The 14,341-nt window shown below is 44.1% G+C and overlaps 1 protein-coding gene across 1 annotated transcript; it reads right to left on the bottom strand.

Annotated features, from left to right (window-relative positions):
- Window positions 1-5,469: 5,469 nt before the first annotated feature.
- On the bottom strand, window positions 5,470-8,607 carry mstnb (myostatin b). Its single transcript, XM_083902281.1, has 3 exons — window positions 8,116-8,607; window positions 7,447-7,817; window positions 5,470-7,131 (listed from the first exon to the last, which is right to left on the bottom strand). The coding sequence occupies exons 1-3, from the start codon at window positions 8,495-8,497 to the stop codon at window positions 6,751-6,753; spliced, it is 1,134 nt and encodes a 377-aa protein (XP_083758407.1). The 5' UTR covers window positions 8,498-8,607; the 3' UTR covers window positions 5,470-6,750.
- Window positions 8,608-14,341: the final 5,734 nt, after the last annotated feature.

Raw genomic sequence — 14,341 nt, forward strand, 5'->3', positions numbered from 1 at the left:
CTAGATTATAATATAATTTTGAACAAAATTGCACTTAATGACTACTTTTTTAGAGGGAATGCTAAGAAAGAACTAAAAAAGAAAAAGAAATCATGGCATATTTGTTCTTTTCCCATGAAATACTGGTATATTCCATGGTAAGTTATCAGAGTTTTTAGGTTTTTTCATTGCATGCGATCAATATATTAAAACTAACATTAATGATTTAGTTTAAACGTGCTGTTCCGAATCACAAAACCTTGAAAGACGAAAGCAATCTATCACCAAACAACCAACAAGCATCGTCGTCATCGTCAACAAACTTTACAGAAGGACTTCATCAAGTGTCCATAAAACCATGACCTGTACCATGTTCCATATGGAACTGGCTATAAAAAAATCTTTGCTGCATCTAGGTTTCTGCTTTTCTGCTGGTAATTGGTGGTGGTGCCTTGCTCCGAGTTTTTTTGTACAGGCTCCAGGCACACACTAATGTGATGGGTGTTAAAAAGCCACAGGTTCTCAACAGTGGGAGAATTTACAGCCACTTACATGGGTCAAGGGCAACCACAGTGGGGCCATTAAGTCTACTCGACTTATTTTGATTTTTTTAATCACTTGTCAGAAAGTTTTAAAGTTATTTATAGTCCAACATGTACCACATTTTGGGAAAATTAAACTTTGCTGGAGGGAAAACCCCAGAACGGCTCAGGGACTTACGCTTTCGAGGAATATTTGCGTTAGCTGCAGTCGCGCGGTCTTACTCGATGTTTTGAGGTTGCGCTGTATTCAAGACAAAAAAAAAACATTCTTGATAATTCTTTGCAAATAAATATGCAATAAACATACTGCAACATTTTTTTTAAAAAAAGTTGGATTTCCTTCCATAAATTCAATAAATGTCAAAGTTGTGTTCAGACAGTCTCCTGGAAGTATCCACCAAGGTCTGATTCTGGAAAGTCCTCCTTACCACATGAATGTCACTCAACTGAGCGTCTTGTAAAATTAATGAAGTGCAGTCATGCGAAAAAATGTACCATAAATGTTATTTCTGAGTCGTCAAAATCTATCCTGCTCTCTTGACACATACCTGATACTTCCCTACATCCGTCTCTGTGTTTCGGACATAGGCATATCATCAGGAGACAGGAGGTTTCCATAATCTGCCCTCCCCTCCGTCTCCTCAGAGAAACATCTATTCTTCATCACTGTCAACTCCCCATCTCCAGAGAGACAATGCTTCGCTGCTTCAGACCTCGGGATGACCGAGGGCCATGTTTTTTTTGTTTTTTTTTCCTCGTCACCAAACCCCTCCTCGCAAACAAACACTTGACTTTGGAGGAATTTTGTAAACATTTCTGGAGCGCACGACGCAGAAAATCTGTCCTCACTCCAAACTTCCAGTAGCTTAACAAAGTCATTAATCATACGGAAGCTTCCCAGTGGTGACTGTCAGGTTCCTACGAGTAGGAGTAGTGATTCCTCATCCCTAAGTGAAAAAGCAAGCCGGGTGCAGACGGGAAGGATAAATCACTGGAGAAAGTGAAGACAGGTAGCGTTCAGCAGCTGGCCATCTGGCCCTTATCTTGTCCCAGACTGGTTGATTTTATTGCTTTTCATTGCTTTCAGCAGACCCTAGAGAGACTTTTGCAAACAACCTGTCAATCTTGTCTGAGCTGATCATCCTCTGCTGCTGGTTTAAAAGTACTATATGTAAAAATGTGGAGCAATTTGCGTAATAATGGCTTTTTATTGCCAATGTTTGAATGGTTTCAAATGCAACTTATGGCGCGTTTCGGTATGGTACGTATGTTTTGGTGCATTTTCTTTAGGAATAGTACCAAAATAACCGTTTAATTTTTTTGGCACCCTTCTCTTGGGTTACCAGAGTAACGGTATGGTACTGGTGTTTCTTCAATACCCGCAATCTATTCTCATACAAAGCTTGACGTCTTGTTGAGCCACAAACCAAGCAGGTCAAAAAGAGCTGCTGGATGTCCTCCTTTGTTGTCTGTTGTGACGCGTTCAATGTCATAGTCTGTTGTTGTCTTGCCAGTACAACATCACGCTACGTATCTCGCTGACACGGCAATCGGGCACCAAGTAAAGGTTCTGTTCTCAGTCGAAACGCAAGCCTGACTGATGGCTTTGCCGTTCCAAATGTACCGTACTGTACCAAACCAAACTGTACCATGATGGAAACACTCTCCTCATTTCCTTATAAAAGATTATGAAGTGATATCTTGGCACAAATCTTCGGGTGAACCCCACGTTGCTCCTGACAATAGACAGACAGATAGATAGACTTTTTAGAATATTTTTAATGATGATTTGTGTCCCGTCCTCGTTGGGTACTCATCTGTGGTTGCTCTTTCCGATCAGCAGCTTGGTATCCAGCTGTAGGAAGGTGGCACTTGTGGTTCCTCCACCCAAGGAAAAGCCGACATAGATAGAACAGATGGACTTTCACGAATGGATTTTTTAATTTTCAGTCGCTGACCTGACAGTGTTCCCTACATCGATTTCAAGGGGGTTACGGGACGAAGACGACTCCACGCTGTGAAGAGGCAAAAGGGCTATCTGAAAATAAACGAAACATCTCACCAATTTAGCGCTGTGAGTATCGTGTAAGATGACTGCGAGATCTCTCGTGCAACCCCTGCGAACATGCTCACTTGGACTTCCTCGCGGGTTTTTTGACAACGCGATCCGCCATCACTCTTCAACCTCGCCGTTTCCAAGAAAGACCTTTGCCACAGAGTGATCTGTCAGCGTAAAACCTTCCTCCAGATGGTCGGGTGCAAACATCTGCTAAAGGCACCACATTTTATTGGATGCACCTGACGAGGCTCTTCTCTCTCTTTCTGTGTCTCCACTTGTTGTCCTGTCTCTGCACCACTTTTACCACGGAGCATCACCTTCACCTTTATATGGGGAGATGTTGATATCTTCGCCATGGAATTGGGAGGAATTTAAGTCTTGCCCAAGTCACTAAAACTGAACAGCAGTTTTATGTTTTAGTTCTTATTCTACAACCGTCTCCATACACAGACCCTACATTTTCGACGATGCCTCGTTTGAATTGCTGCGATCTTTTATTGAGATTGACCTACCAACTCTTCTCTGATCAACTGAAATAAAACCCTGATCTACGTTTGTCGAATAATGTGCATCACAGAAGATTGACCACCGTGGCCCAGACGAGACGGTGCGTTGTGACTTGTGATTTCCATGTCGCTGTCAAGCCGCCATTCACTATCACACATTGCGAACGACCATTTATTAAGAGGTGGATTTGAAGAGGACGTACAAGTTCCATCCATTCCATCGTCTATTAGCCTCACACACCAGCGAGCCCGTCCACTAACGGGGTCTCCAGCTGCCTTGGACTTTCTCCTTCACCCCCTAACATCCTCCTTCCCGTTCTCTCACTCTCACTTCCTCACCTGTCAGGAGGTGGAATGTCGCTGGCGGATTCAGTCCTCCAGGGTCCGACTCTTGACAGATGCGGCCACGCTCAGTCAAAATGTTTCCCAGCTCCGGCTCGAAACAAGCAGACGGCAGCAGATACCGAAGGGGGGGGGGCGCGAGTAAATGAAATGCTGCACCCAGACGTGATGAATGTGACTGGGTGAAAAAAGGGTTTTCATCACGTTCAGCTGGTTCATCTTTCTTAGAGGCTACAAGATGCGATGTTTGAAATCTAAAGATGGAATTCATTCTTGAATGAGGGATAAAATTAAATGTTCAGTCGTGTGTGCTGCTTTATCTCGCTGTTATACAACTGGAAACATCAACATGCACACTGCTCAATCTCCCACACCAAAGTCCATGGAGAAAATCAGCGGTTTTAAGCTAGCAGGGACGCGCTGCAGCTTGATGGTCTAATGCTGCCTCATTTGGTCAGTTTGTGTCTCTAATATGGATTTCCAGAGAAAATAACACATTTGAAGTTACTTATGGAAGTAGCAGTAGACTGAGCAACTCCTGTGCGCTGTGATGCTAAAACGTTAAAAGCTAGCAGGGACGCGGCAGATGCTGGTCTAACTGCTGCCTCATTTGCTCAGTTTGTGTCAATAACATGAATTTCACACACCAGAATCTAAAAAAAAACACGTTTGAACCTTCTGATGAAGAAGCAGTGTCAGAGCTAGCTATCTCCTGTGCGCTGTGATGCTAAAACGCTAAAAGCTAGCAGGGACCTAGCAGCTTGCTGGTCTAACTGCTGCCTCATTTGGTCAGTTTGTGTCACTAATATGGATTTCACACACCAGAATCTAAAAAAAACCAACACATTTGAAGTTACTTATGGACATAGCAATGGATTGAGTAGCTCCTGTGCGTTGTGACGCTAAAACGCTAAAAGCAAGCAGGGACGCGGCAGCTGCTGGTCTACCGCTGCATCATTTGCTCAGTTTGTGTCACTAATATGGATTTCACACACCAGAATCTAAAATAAAATAAACACATTTGAACCTTCTGATGAAGTAGCAGTGTCAGAGCTAGCGTCTCCTGTGCGCTGTGACGCTAAATCGCTGGTTTTCTCTATGGACTTTGGTGCAGGAGAAACTAGCAGTTCATTTTCCAGTTGCACGGTAAGAGAAAGCGGCAATGTAGATGTAGATTTTATTAAGTGAATGCCTAAGTGGTTAAACTCTCTTTTGGCAGCCATGTTTCTGCTGACCTTCAACTTTGGAAATGACCCGAGGGTTTTTGGTTTTGTCTTGTACTTAAATATGTAAATAACGAACAAATCTCGCGCCAACTGCCTTTTCTCCGCTTCGGCGGATCCACTCTATTTTTTCTCTCTCTCTCCGATACTCTGCCCCTCTTTCTCTGCTCTGCGGCCGATCTTCATGGCATCTTTCCAGCGCTCAGCAGGAAAGGAAGTGGCTCTTATGGGCAGCGCTCAACTCACCCCTGTACCTGGAAGGAAGCGGAGCCTCGGATGAGGCCATCAGTGGGAAAAGGTCACGCACGACAAGAGCGCTCCGGAGTTCACATCCTCTCATTAAGACGGCGACATTTTCAGCATCCATCCACTGGAGGAGAGAAAAAAAAAAAGGGAAAAGGTTTTGAATTACACTCATTATTAAACAGGATTATGATATTGTGCAGCTCCGTGTGTGTGTATGTGTGTGTGTGTTTGTCATTGCTATTCTCATCACACCCACTCTCTCACACACACACACACACACACATTGTCTGTGTAAAATATCAGTTTCCACCATGTGCTGAAGAAATAAAGATTCTCAGCTGCCGAAAGTGTGAAATGCGACTTTCAGGTTCAGGTTTGTTGTGTTGTGATAATAAAACACAACAGGTTTTAAAACGTGGAAAAGGTTAAAAAAAAACGTTTTTTAAATGTTTTTATTTATTTCTGATTTGTTTGAGAGGAGAGCCAGGAACACACCACACAAACCAACTCGAAAAAAACAAGCTAGAAACTTTATTTGTTAAAACAAGTTATACATATATATATATGGACAGAGTTGCTGAATTACTTGACAGGTTGTGGTTTCTTTTCCTTTTCCTAGAATAGAAAGGCAACTCCCAACAGGAAACAATGGCATATGTAGTACAAATACAAATGAGCAAACATATCAAAATCAGTTTTTACAACTTTTTTGTAGCAACCAATTCCTTCTATTGGTGTGCCATAGTGCAAACTGTGTTGATGCAAGACAAGAGTTTGAACATCCTCACGTCCTAAAACAAACCCCCATTCCTCTCTGTCTTTTAACACATTTTCATTATTTTAGGCTGCATTCACTGTGCTTTCAGTTCAAGTCCTTCTTATCCAGTAATGTGAATTTACAATCAGAATAATTCAAGTGTATTGGGCAGGTTTGGCTCTTTTGGATAGTGAGTGTGACTGTGAATGAGAAGTGGACGGCAGACTGTTCGTCGACTATTTTTGATAATCGGTTTGAATCGTTTTTTTCATGATTAAAACATGATTTCTGATAGTTTCTGATAGTAATTTTCTTGCTTTCTTTGCTCCAGATAACAAAGAAAATATTTTTTTTTCGTTTAATCGTGAAAATGATCGACAGATCAATCAGTTGTGAAGATAATCGTCGGCTCTAATGATGATGATGATGACTTAAAAGCACATTTTTGTGTCCATACGGATCTCAGGATTGGGATCGACCAACACGCCGCTGCCACCGCCGCCGTCTGCGCTTTAGGAACATGTTCTGCCAGTGTGAAATATCACTTTAAGGATTTCTCAAACCCTCTTTTTATTTTTATTTTTTATTTTTTACAAATAACAGTCTTTGAGGATTCCTGGTTTCTCTCTGAAAACACAAACAATGATTATCACAAGCAGCTTAGCAGAAAGTGTAATAGCTTGTATGTGTGGAGCTTGTGGAGTGACGGCGTTTTTGAGTATAATCTGTCAGCATGTGTGTGTGTATAAATGGATAGATTTACAGATTACACGCAGACTATGGAGATTGTGTGTTTGTGATATCTGTCTACATTCACTCCACGGTCCATCATGTGTGTTCAGATCTGACTTCGAGCCTCTAAGATTTCACTGGAAGAGAGAGATAAGAGAGCTATGCCTGGGTTGTGATAAGCTGCTGCCCTGCAGGAAAGTTTGGGCTGTTTTGTGGCCTCTACTCTGGTTCTATTGCACCATGTTCTGCATGGGAAAGCATCGGAACTGGTGGATTGATTGTGTCAACAAGTCTGAAGGTGGTAGGGCCCATCCTCCCATCATCTTCCCCCCCCCCCCGTCCGTCCCTCTTTCCGTCTCCCAACTCAAGAGCATCCACAACGGTCCACCACCATGGAGGGGATCTTGCCGTAGATGATCTGCTCTTTGCGGTTAAAGTAGAGCATGTTGATGGGCGACATCTTGGTGGGGGTGCAGCAGGGGCCCGCGGTCCCTCTGGGGTTGGCCTTGTTCACCAGGTGGGTGTGCGGGTACTTCTGCAAGTGCATGTACTCACACTCCCCGGAGCAATAGTTGGCCTTGTAGCGCTTTGGGGCAATAATCCAGTCCCAGCCAAAGTCCTCAAAGTCAACGGTGAGCGGGTAGCGGCAGCAGCGGGACTCTGGGGAGTTCTCGTCACAGTCCAGGCCCGTGTCTCTCCTGACTCGCCTCGGGCTCTCTGAGATTTTCACCTCCATGAACGGTTGCTGCAACAAAAGAGTTGAATTAAAACCATTGAACAGAACTTCAAAATTTCAACATAGAATGACCAGAAGTGACATGATGTGAGCGTTGGTTGAAGGAAAGATGGACATTTCATGGAATAAGGCAGTGAGATGCAGGTGTTTGCCTTCATTGGAGTCTTTTTCAATATACACCTGCTGATTCACTCACTGGAAGCCTTTAAAAAACAAAAGTCTTGGAATATGGTTCTTTCAGTTTAGACTGTTGATGAGTGAGCTGCAGCTGCACCCTCACTATTCACAAATGCTTTTTAAATGTGAAATAAAGCTTCAGCTCACCAGTCCTTCCAGTCCCGGCGCTGCGGAGGTCACCGCCAAGTCGTTTCCCCTCGAATCGAAGGCGTTAATCTCGATGCCCCAGTTGGTCTCCGGCTGCCGCAGCCACACGCTCAACACTTGCTTCACGTCTATGCTTTGCCAATTTCGGACCCCAGGGCTCAAGTCGATCTTGAGCGAGCGGATCCGTATGTGTCTGTCCCCGTCTGTGACCGGCATCAGGCGGGAAATCTGCAGGAACACCGTGGTCGCCTCGTCCACGGGACGCAAATACACCCAGAGCTGCGCCCGCACGACGCGACTGGCTTGGAACTTTGGCGTAAAAGAGAAGAAGCAGCACTGCGGCTCCGCGTTCACCTGCACCACTGGATCGGCTGAAGGAGACACAGAGAGACAGATGTTTACTTTGCGCATGAACATAAAAGATGTCAATATAAATCCATGGAGCGGCAACAAAGCTATGCGTAAAGAGCGCATTTATCAGTCTACTGTTTTGAGAATTAGTGATATTCACGTTATCATATTCACAATATAACCTGGTGAAGAATCTAGCGACACGTTTATTAAAAAGCCCGTCTACAGGGTCAATTTGCTCCGTGCGTAAAAGTCCATTTTGGAGACAGGTGCGCGCGTCATTTAAAGCACGGGAAAACACACGAAATAAACACTCACGTTCAGTGGCCATCATCATTATCGTCTCCGTGGTGGCGTGCTCGTCATCCTCCTCCATGACTCCATCCCTGTTGTCATCTCCCAGCACGTCGTACTGGTCGATGAGCTGCTGCAGCGGCGGCGCTTTGGGCAGCAGCTGCTTGACGACGTCGCGGCTGATGTTCGGCGCCTCTTTCATGCGCAGTTTGCTCAGGATCTGGGACTTGATGGCGTTTAATCGCATGGTCTTGATATGCTGCCGCACCTCGCAGGTGGCGCACTGCTGATCCGCGTCCTCCGGGCTGCTGGCGGAGAGCTGCTGGTTCGTTTCCTGCTCGCTCAGAACTACTGGACCCAAAGTAATCAGCAAACTAAGATAAAGCACAATGTGAGACAGATGCATTGTCTCCCAGGTGTGAAGTTTGACTTACAGGAAATAATAATAATAATGATAATAATAATAATGATGATAATAAATGGACCTGGTGCGTGCGTAACAGCACTGCGTTTGGATTAATGTCGCACTCTGACAGGCATCATACTTGATTAGCGCACACCTTTTTATACTCCAACTTTAGCCTCTTTTGTGTCGTCAAAAACGATGATTGGCTGGACGGGCAACAATGAATTTTAACCGACATGAACCCCCCCGCGCTGTCAAACCATAAAGGGACGCGGACTGTGAGCGCGCACTGAGCGTGGCCACAGATGGATGGAGTCGCTTTTCCTCACGGGATTGCGCAACAGGGACCGTGCGCAACAGGCGAAATTATATGTTTTAAACATGTAATACAACAGTTTCAGTCACACACGTGTTACTTAGAATTCTGTATAAAGGTCGCTGTAATAATGAATATTTTAAAATTGAGATTAATGCAGTTTGTGTCATATATTATTTCACTTTGAGGAATGACTGTATTCACAGTTTTTATCCAAAAATGACAATGTGGTGAAATGACAATTCAATTATTATTTTTGTCTATTAAGATGCTGGTTTCCGTGAGCAGTTTAAAAATAAAATGAAATAAAATAATAAGTGGGAATATTGTATGAACGGTATTTCAGGAAAAAGTCACAGTGAAGATGAAGGAAATCCTGGCTCCAAGGTTTATTTATGTCCAAGACGCTTGTGGACGAAAACCTGGTTTCAGGACGTGGGGAGACAGCGCCACCGTGTGGCCAATAATAATAATAATAATAATAATAAGATAAAACAAGAAACAAAGGACTGTAGTGGTTACTTGTCTTTTAAACACGAGCACGTGTGTTGATGTCAAACTGATGCTGAATAAAAACAACAATTCTGAATAAAAAAAGGAGGCAGATTTATTCCCAATAAATCATCCTCATCCTCACGTTAGAAGTAAGATGAAGATGGAGTGAGAGATCTGGATGAACTTGAATTAAGAAAGTAATGAACCCCTTAAATTACTTTGATTCCTTTAAACCTAGAAGAGATGTGTGAGCAAATTTTCAAAATAAAATAACACACCTTCTTTTATTAGTTAAAATATGGATTAAGGATTTTAACTTACAACCCCCTCTTACAAACCCATTCCCTTCCAACTTAACCATAGACTGCAGTCTAAATCAACTTCACTTATTTATTTAATTTTTAAATTTATTTTAAAATATGCTGCAGCTTGTTAGTCTGGCCGCCAGGTGGCAGCAGCGTCGCAGCGGTCAGAGCAGCCAGTCAAGTCAGGTCAGTGAGTGGATGCACAGCTGCAAGCTGAGCCTCAGTCCACTTCAGTCTGTGATTCCTCAGCCTGTGGGAGATGATCAGCTGCTCTCAACGCGAAGGCAACAGGGTTTTTGTCGTCCTCTCTGCTCCTTTTGCAGCAGCAGCAGCAGCCTGGGATTCTGCTTTTATAATCATCATATTAATAATATTATATAATTGAATTACATTTCTATCCAGCAGAGAAGTGGAGCTTCTGCAGGAATCAAAACACACCAGCGAGCAGAGGCATAAGCAGCAGCAACTTGGTGGAATATTTTTTGGTTGTTTTCTTTGTTTTCATGTTCAGGACATCAATAACGTTCAAGTTCAAATGGCTGTGGATGCTGTTTTCATGAAGAGCTGAGGAGGAGGAGGAGAAGGAGGAAGAGAAGGAGAAGGAGATCCAGGAGACAGCAACAGCAACAGCAGCAGCAGGTGATCATGTCTGGATTATTATTATTTAGTTGAACGACCTTGGGTTGTTCATTTCTTATTTCTGTGGTTTGGCAAGAATGGAGGTGAAAGAAAGAATAAAAAAGCAGATCGTTTGGCTGCTAAAAGTACGTAAAGCTGCTTAGTTTCATGTTTTCCTTTTGAGTGATTCTTTTTTTAAAAATCTAAAATAAGACTAAAAGCTCCACACTGTAGTCGAAATGCATCGTAAATGCTCCTGCGTCGACATGTGGACACAACAGTGTTGCCGTTTACTCACACACAGGGAGACTCCCTGCTCTGCATGAATCATTCATGGCCCAGACCGACCGACCGACTGACTGACTGACTGTTGTTGTGCAGCTTTCTGAATGAAGCACATGTTTTTCTAGAGGCCTTTGGTCCTAGAAAAGCAGCGTGAATCAACGGTGCGGGCGAAAGGGTGGGTCAGCGGAACAGATGGGAGACAACAGGCTTACGGCGGAGCAGCATCAGTGCACCAGAGCTGGAGGCAGACGTCAAAATAGGCCGAGGGATTGAGTCACAAAATACTCTTTAGTTGTAGAGGAGGATGGGGCGGGGAGGGGGGGGGGGGGGGGGGGAGTGAGCCACGCCGAGACCTTGACCTCGAGCTGGAACTCGAGTCCCAAAGCTGCCACGACCACGCTCGCAATCCTTCACCTCATTCCTGCCATCTGGTATTTTTAGGCTGTCGCCTATGTGTGGAAAATAAATCACTCTCTTTTTTTTCTCTCCCCGCAGCTGAGGACAGGATGAGTTCCACGCAGCAGGGGAGCAAGGAGTGACCGCTACCTCAACACAGGGATGGGGCCTTCCAGTCGGTCTCTGTAACACCCTGTCATCACAGCACATGAGCACACTGAGACATGGGTGAGAGCGGATGACAGGAGGACAAAGAGGATTGCAGCAGCAGCAGCAGCAGAGAGAGAAGTGGCAGGGCACACACAAAGGAGATCGTCTCTGGGATGTACCGACCACTCACGGAGATGAAACTATCGATGTGTGCCTTACGCATCTAACCAAGAGACCGTGGCACCCACAGCATGGGGTGCATCAAATCTAAGACGGGCAACTCTGGAGATACGAACTCCACAGAGAAGACGAAGGGCGGGTGCAGGGGGCCGAAGGGCGGAGAGAAGGCCTTCCTGGTTCGCCCGGAGGCCGATGTGGAGGCGGAGAGCTTCCCTCAGGTCAGCCCGGTGCTGCTGGAGTACGCGCAGAAGCTCTCCGAGGAGATCGTGGCCCGCGCCGTGCAGCAGTGGGTGGAGGTCGACCGCCGCTACAGTGACATCCCTTACATCGAGTGCGACATGCCATGACACTGGAGCGAGAGCAAGTCACACAAGCAGAGGACGCCCAAACTCATGTGCTCAGAATGAGTCATTCAAGGATTTTAGGGACATTGACCTCTTTTTTTGTAATTGGATCATTCTCGGATTGGGCTTAAAAACCCCAGTGTAAAGCGACCAAAGCCTTACTCTTATAGCAGAGCATCGTCAGTTGGACATCGTCTTTGTTTGTCCCCGCGCTCCCAGTAGGTCTCGCAATCGCCATCCCGTCCCACTGATCTCCTCTCACAGAGGAAGATATTCTTAGATGCCTTCATTTGGTGAAGGCTCCACCTGTGCGACCAGTTCAGACACACGCACGTCCTCCTGGCCGGCTCACAAAAACAGACCCGGCAGGCTGCCGTCCTTTCCTGTAAGTAACGGCGTCCCTCCGGGGGATCCTGCAGCGGAGAGCTGCAACATCGTCCTCGGCCATTAGGCCGACCGCAGCCCTCCACTCAACCCGGGTCAGCTCGTCGAAATGGGTTCAGACAATAAATGTCTGCATTTCCTGCACTCCAGGATATTCTGTACATACCATAGCCACAAGGAAAACAACTCACTTTTCACACAGGATGAACCTGTCCGCAGAGCTGACAAAACAGAAAAACCTGGAGATAAGAGCGGGTTTTTGTCAAAACTGTCGGGAAAATACTGCCATTTGCCCTTCAGAGCAGCACAAAATATGCAAAATCCACCTTAAAAATAACGTGGTGCCGCTCTCCAACAGAACACAGACCAGGGTACAGAGTTGTGATATATTAACAATAGAACATTCATAACCACCAGAGTCCTTAATGAATGTTATGATGAGCCTGATTCGTGTTAGAAGGCCTGTGTGAACTGTTTTATTTGTACAGTACAGTGAGGACATTATTATTATTATTATTATGAAAGGTGTGGACAGCTACCGTCCGAGGCCTTTGGAAGTCAAATCTTTACCCAGGTACACAAAATGATGTCATTATGATTGACCTAAAAGTCACGCTGTTGCAGGACCAGATCATTATTTGCAGAGAAAACTCTCGTCAAGATTTGGATTAAGAAGGGGAATTGTGGTGTTTTTCAACCTGAGCCCTGGGTTTAAAAACAAATCTACAAGTCAAAATTAAAGTACAACTATTTACTATCGGTAATGTTGATTTTGAACAGGATCTCGACTGAGACTCTGTTGTCCGTCCTCTGGGGACACCAGCATTGTCCAGTTCCTGTGTGACCCACTTCTCAGTCCTGACCCACCATTAGAGGAAACACTGGTCTATGATGAACAATGAAATGGGGATCTGTCATGCAGAAAACTACAGTAATTGGTTGAAATTGCATTCATCTTTGCGATGAACGTTGTCTCTAATTCCTGGAGCTGCTGATTAACTAGGGGCCCAGGTTGGAAAATGACACGAATCACCTTAAATAAGCCATAAATGAAGACAGTGGCAGGTGATTTTCACCACTTGCCTTCTTGAAATACCACTAACGTGAAACCTAGGCAGTGCTATTAAAAAAAATACAGTAAACAACTATGACTGTTTTGTTCTAGTATCGTCTTAAACTGTGCCTGTTTTTATCAAGAGAAAATTCACCTCATTTAAAAGCTGCATTTTTCCGAAACACAAATTGATGCCTAACTTGCACTAATCTGAGTAGACAGATTAAAATTCCCAAACATGTTGTCAGAACAGAACATTTAAGATTAGAGACGACACCGACTGTCCCTCATACGCCATATTCCTAACTCTTAATCTGAGCCTGTTTGTTTTGCGCTAGATTAAACGACGAAGGTTGATCTCGCTGTTGAGACAACTGTTCCTTCCTTCGTCTGTGCTGGGATCTGAATCAAAAGTGTGGTTTGAAAAAGCACAAGAATAAAGGGATTACAAACATCTGTTTGTGAGAACAAACTGTTGTAAATATGTGTGGTTGTGTGTCTGTGCCCACGCTTCAGCAGGAGTAGGTAGAGAAGGTAATAAACATCATGAGCACCTGAATTATACGGTGCCCCAGACATAACATGGGGTATAACGTGTGCATGAAATACTAATTTGTGGCCACAAAATAAGTATAACATGCACAAAATACTAATTTGTGGCCAACAAAATAGTATGTTATGGCTAGAAAGTAGTTTTTTCCAAAACTCTAATTTGTGGCCACAAAATACTTATTTGAAGGTATAACGTGAGCATGAAATACTAATTTGTGGCCACAAAATGGGTAAAATGTGCTCAAGATACTAATTTGTGGCCAACAAAAATAGTACGTCATGGCCACAAAGTAGTATTTTGTTGCCAATATTTTATGTTACAGCAGCGTGAATAGTGCTTTCATAATTCTACGGAGCCCCAGACATGACATGGCGGGAAAAAAACTCTTAATTTGTGGCCCCGGAATACCAATTTGAAGATATTACTTGTACATGAAATACTAATTTGTGACCATGGGAATAAGCCTTGCATTGCAAGGAATCATTATTGCCAAATCATTACACAAATTAATATTATTGCCAAATCATTACACAATCACTACAAATTTGTTTTTGTCACCCCATTGTAATGTGTGGGCCTCCAGAGAATTACGAAACCTCTATTCACGCCGCTGTAACATGAAGTATGATTTCAACCACTGGCAAAAACTAAAAACATGTGATAAGTGTTAATATTGAGTCAGAAATATCAACAAACGGGAGCTGAAAAGTGCAAACATACTTTTGGTTAATTGTGAAAGTGAGAGGATTTTAGCCGTGGATGCG

Source organism: Microchirus variegatus (genome assembly GCF_963457635.1).
Source record: "Microchirus variegatus genome assembly, chromosome: 16".
Classification (NCBI taxonomy): Eukaryota; Metazoa; Chordata; class Actinopteri; order Pleuronectiformes; family Soleidae; genus Microchirus; species Microchirus variegatus.